This window comes from Callionymus lyra, chromosome 8, assembly GCF_982586985.1.
Source record: "Callionymus lyra chromosome 8, fCalLyr1.hap1.1, whole genome shotgun sequence".
NCBI classification, from domain to species: domain Eukaryota; kingdom Metazoa; phylum Chordata; class Actinopteri; order Syngnathiformes; family Callionymidae; genus Callionymus; species Callionymus lyra.
Genome location: NC_141825.1, coordinates 7,240,544 through 7,246,543, shown reverse-complemented (window position 1 = coordinate 7,246,543; position 6,000 = coordinate 7,240,544). Strand labels below are relative to the sequence as shown.

Below are 6,000 nucleotides of genomic sequence, written 5' to 3'. Positions count from 1 at the left end.
AAGCGCTTTGTGACCCTGGTCTAAAAAGGCACTTTAGAAATAACCTTTACTTACTTACTTTCCATCCATCCATCCATCTGTGTCTGTTAATATATATAGTATACAGTGCATGTACTGTATATATACACACATGTGAAGAAATATGTATGCGTTTCTTTCGGGTGGACTCCTATACATTTTTAAAACAGCACAGTGCTAACAGTTTTAATAGTCGTCTCCTCTAAAGTGTGGCGCCTGCAGGGCTATAACATATTAGCTGCTCGTGCTAACATCGCGCGTCTCCACTGATGCTGCGAGAGTTATTGAAGAGCAGGACGAGCAGACCTTTTCCTGAACTCCTGTTTCCTCTCCAGGCATGTTCACCAACAGCTGAGACCGGTCGGGGTTCGGTCTCGCTGGCCGAGTCATTAGCTCCTCCTCAGCAGGCTTCCAAAGCTGCTCTGCTCGCCGCTGCCAAATAAACCTCCTCTTTGGACACAAACAGAGTGAATTTACACTCTAACAAACGTACGCCTTCACCTGTACAAACATGCTTCAATCTTCGACTCCACTTCACAGCGGTTTATTGCAAACAAGAAAATGAGCTTGAAGAGCTCGGACAGACGGACATGTATCAAACAAGACTGGAAATAAACAGTTTATGTGAGCAGAGGAAGTTGTTGCGAGTGGAGTGTGAACACTTTTCAATCTCCACGGAAGGAATTAAACACACACTGAACAGTTTTATAAACAACATTCAGGAACAATGGACATGATTTTGAAGTAATCCCAGTTTCAAATTACGACGAGTATTAGGGCCTCTCAAAACTAGGAGATAAAAGTCGTAGGAAAAAACTTTATTACGAGATTATAGTCGTAGAAAAATACTTAATTATGAGATTAGAGTCATAGGAAAATACTTTATTACGAGATTAAAGTCGTACAAAATACTTTATTACGAGATTAAAGTCGTACAAAATACTTTATTACGAGATTAAAGTCGTAGGAAAATACTTTATTACAAGATTAAAGTCGTACAAAATACTTTATTATGAGATTAAAGGCGTAGAAAAATACTTAATTACGAGATTAAAGTTGTAGGAAAATACTTTATTACGAGATTAAAGTCGTACAAAATACTTTATTACGACATTAAGGTCGTACAAAATATTTTATTACGAGATTGAAGTCGTACAAAATCCTTTATTATGAGATTAACGTTGTAGGAAAATACTTTATTACGAGATTAAAGTCATAGAACATACTTTATTACGAGATTAAAGTCATAGAAAATACTTTATTACGAGATTAAAGTCATAGAACATACTTTATACGACATTAAAGTCATAGAAAATACTTCATTATGAGAATAAAGTCGTACAAAATACTTTATTATGAGATTAACGTCGTAGGAAAATACTTTATCACGAGATTAAAGTCACAGAACATACTTTATTACGAGATTAAAGTCATAGAACATATTTTATTACGAGATTAAAGTCAAACAAAATACTTTATTACAAGATTAAAGTCATACAAAAAACTTTATTATGAAATTAAAGTCGTACAAAATGTAATTATTGCAAGATAAAGTCGTGTAAAACTACGGCGGTTATGACATCACCAATTTTGACAGCCCCCGATAAGTACTTTGCAATTACTTTAGGTCATTGTTGTTGAACGCCGTGCACATCACACGAAAGTGGCCCTAATACTCCGTCGTACAAATTGGTATTGAGTTGATTAAAAAAGGAAAATAAATACTTACATTGAAAATACTGCAATTGGTATTAAAGTTTACAACAGTTTACCTTGATTATCAGCAACATAAACATCTGTTAAAGAGTTTGATCTAGTTAAAGAGAAAGGGATGAGGAAGTTTGAAACCTTCTAGTCTGGTGTTGCATCATTTCTAATGACGTAAAAGTCTGTTTTTTTTGACGCTCGATTAACTTTTTTTTTTTTTACTTCTCCAGACTTTTTTTTAACCAGATGTTGTCCTTCAGCCTGTATCACCTTCTCTGACGCTTACATTTTTGATTAGATTCACCACAGTAACTACATTTTGTAGTATTGCTAGAGTAAAAGCTAATTTACCAGGAGAAAAATAACTAAATGTCAAAGCTTGCAGACTCTTTCGGCCTAATTAAACAGATATTTTGACTCATAAATCATAGATGTATTTGGGTTTATCCTTGTGTTTTAATTCCCTCTGTGCATATGTTCGTGTAGTCAAGGTTCAGATTTTTTCTCGACGCTGGTTTTTCCCGCTTGAAAGTCTGTGACCTGGCTCTCGATTAAACAACCCCCTCAAAAGTCGCCGGATCGATACCCTTCTCTTCTTCTGTGTCTTTACATTGACTTCAAATTAGGGCTCCACGATATTGGAAATAAGTGCGATATTCGATAATGGTGTCTTGAACTGTGATTTAGATATCAATGCGATGTTTTTTTTCTTTCACCTAAAATTGTAGCCGTGAGTACTGTAGAGGAGGTCCGGGGTTTAGATAAGGAAAACGATATTTCCCTTTTGTTTATTTCCGTGCTTCTGTGTCGACATGATTGTAGAAAAATATCACTTATAACGATCAGTCTCGAGGGACTTGCATCAATTTCCCGCGAAACTGAGCGACTGAGACGAGATGAAAAGTTCTTACAATATGTTGCTTTAGCAAAGGAGGTTGAAATAGATGAGTGACTGGATCACTGGTGTTTGAGTAGATCATAAGTTAGTCTTACTTCTGTGTATATACTGAGCCGCTTTAAGTCAGTACGCCGCACAGCTCACAGACGGACGGAGACGTAAACAACAACGAGACTTAGAAGTACAAATTGAAAACTTTACAGAACGTGACACTTATTGGTCAAAGTGCAGATTTAAGAAATGCTTGATTTATACAATAAACAATTATAAATTATCATACGTTTTCGATATGCATATCGCACGTGCCAATTACGCTTCTTTTGGCACCTATTCATTCATTTATTGATTTAAGTAAATCTTCTACATTGATTTGTCTTCGTCGATCTATCGTGAACTGCCGTTTTTCTCTGACATTTCCCACATTTGTCGAAATGCAGTACATTTTGGCTAAAGTACTTTACAGTGAGTCATGGTAAATGTTTACAAACAAACACCACATTTACATTTAAAAAAATCAGTTGCTATATAAAATGTATGGAACATTACATCACGATAAAAAAAAAAGGTATAAAAAATAAGTTACACATCTACATTTTATATACACACAAACGGGTTTAGAATCTTTGTTATAGATCAATTTCAAACTAGCACCAAAAGACAAGTCCAAGTTTGACCTAATTTAATTGACCTTTTACTCGGTTCTGTAGGCGAGAGTCCCGATCCCAGGAAGATAGAGTCCCGTGAGCAAGTCCACTGTGGAGTCTTACAGGCTGGGTGAAGGGACAGAAGGGAGGGAGAGAGAGAGAGAGAGAGAGAGAGAGAGAGAAGAATCAGTGTATGTTGTTCATCGTATGTTCTTAAAGAGATTATAGCAGGAGAAACTTTTGATCTTCAGACGCTGATCCAGATCCTCACATTACCGTGTCTTTTACAACATGTGGCAGATTAAAGGGCGCATACGGAATAACAAGAATAAACAATAGTGTTTAAATCAAAGGCAGAACGTGGCGTCTCGTACAGTAGCGTTAAAACAAAGCTTAACAAGCTGCAGAGTAAAGTGAGAACAACTTGTGTTGCTAACGTTCCACCACAGTTCCTTTGCATCGACGTGATCGATGCAGTGACACCGTTTCCTACACAGTTAATAATCAGGTCCGGTGATACTGCGTCTAAATCCGGAACCATCGCGACTGCAAACTTCAAGATAAAGGATCAGCAACTGTCTCATTATTCGCTCACATCTTCAGAGACGACAACATTTATATAACTATCCATACATTTACGAACCCGGGGTTCGAGCGAGGAACATCTTGAAAGGATCACTAACAGGAGGATGATTTTATTCATGAGAAAACTGAAGTCATAGAACACGAAGGTTCAGGGAGTTCGAAGAGATGTCAAAGTTAATACTTGGCAAAGAAAAAATGTGAAGGAAATCATAGTTTAGCTTGTTAACATCATTTATGTACAAAAGGAAAGATCTTTATGAAGATCTTGAAACTCTATATTAATTTTTTTTTTATTTTTGGTCAAAAATCATCATAAAGAGCATAAATTATTTTTGGTTTTTAAAAGAAAAGCTAAGAAAAAGGGGGAGATTACATTTACATAAACAATTATTAATAAAAATTAAAGTATTGTACATGTTTTTTAATAATATAATTAATAATATAATTCCAAAAACAAATGTAATAATTATGATATTTTCCAAGAAGAAATTAAAAAGGTTTGTCTCTTGACAACATGTATTAATGTCATTTTCACATCTTGGAAGTATTTTAAACCAATGAAGTTCGAGCTCACCTCTGCCTCAGACGTTTTTGAGGAAGTGCTCTGAAACAGAAGAGGAAGAAAAAACCATATGATACAAAAATACTCATAAAAATCTAATTATCGTGTTTCAGTTTGACACAACCTGATGTCGGGGCTTCACTCTATTCATTTAAAGTCACATTCGAACTAATGTCCTTGAGGATCTTCACACAGCAGAACCTGAATCGGCTGAACGTTTGATTCACTTTTAAAAGTCGAGCAGGAAGTTTCTGAGCCTCGAGTCCAATTAAAACAGGTGGATCTTTGCACTGCTTGGTACGGATGGTTTACTTTAGCTCAAATATAACCTCACTACTCTCTACAAGCTTCTTCCTAACAAGGAGTTTAATAAATCTATGGAAGTAAAACAGTCACATAAGTAAAAAGCATTATCATTAGCATAAAGTTCTACTAATCTAACGTGATTCCTGTTTATGTTTATATCACTATATTGGCACGTGCGATATGCATATAGAAAACATGTGCAATAATTAATCATTTTTTATTGTATAAATCAAGCATTTCTTAAACGCATACTTTCGGACCTGACCTAACCTACAGTACTCGCGCGTGTACGTGGCTACATTTTTAGGTGAAAGAAGAAAATATCGCATCAGTATCGATATCGCAATTCAAGACACCAATTTGGAATCTCTCACTTATTTCCAATATCGTGCAGCCCTAATGCAAGAGTTTCAAAGACTCATTGTTTGAGTCTGAACATATAAAATACAAATAAAAAAGTTTTTTTTTTACACAACAACATATATACACATCAGATGTATCATTGGTGTGTGTGTTCTAGTCAGTTATAAATGCAACAAGAAATGTCACGGAAATGGAGATTTAATTCCAGGACAAAGTTCTGCTTGAAGTATTTTGTGTATTTAATGCTATTTTCTAGTAAAAATGTTTAGAAAATCCACTAGGAAATCACAGTCCTTGAATCTCCCACATGGTTGGACACCATTGATAACTTGTACATTTTCAAGACACGTTGATAACGTTGAACATGAATATAACAGGATTCATCATAGCAGCGTCGTTCAGGGTGAGCATTTATATTACCTCATTATATACTGTGACTGTTGTCAAAATTAATATTAAATATATAATAGCCGTTTTTTGTTAATACACATTTCTATCTTTAACCTGAAAAATATTTGAGAAAAATAAATGAAACAAAAGGGCAAAATAAAAGCTTGTAACAAACAAGCAAAAATGTATATGTTGTGATTCAATAAAACAATAAACAACAAAAGTCATTAATAACAGATGAATGTTCAGGATTAGGATAAGAAATAGAAATATAGGAGTTCAAGTGATCATTAAGACAAATTAAAGACCGTTAGCTAAATGTTAGGCCCCTGACTTTAACCTTTTAAAGATTCTGGCCCCTTGAGTGATGGAGTTTGACCCTATTTAAGTGATATTTTTATTTAAAATTTAAATGTCACTCATGTCGACTAATGTTGGATTATCTTCAGAGTAATCTGTTCTTTTTAGAGTTATAGACAAAAATGTTTGTTCATTTTAATGTAGCGACTGGAGCTCAGTTGTCTTCG

General features: G+C 34.9%; 1 protein-coding gene across 1 annotated transcript in view; it reads right to left on the bottom strand.

Annotated features, from left to right (window-relative positions):
- Positions 1-546: 546 nt before the first annotated feature.
- Positions 547-6,000, bottom strand: part of LOC148073514 (zinc finger protein aebp2-like) — a 28,139-nt gene continuing 22,685 nt past the window's right edge. The window contains exons 8-9 of the mRNA XM_087797728.1: positions 4,427-4,456; positions 547-3,393 (exon numbers count right to left, since the gene is read on the bottom strand). Coding sequence (XP_087653854.1) covers positions 3,387-3,393; positions 4,427-4,456 — 37 coding nt within the window. The 3' untranslated portion in view covers positions 547-3,386. The remainder of the gene's footprint in view (positions 3,394-4,426; positions 4,457-6,000) is intronic.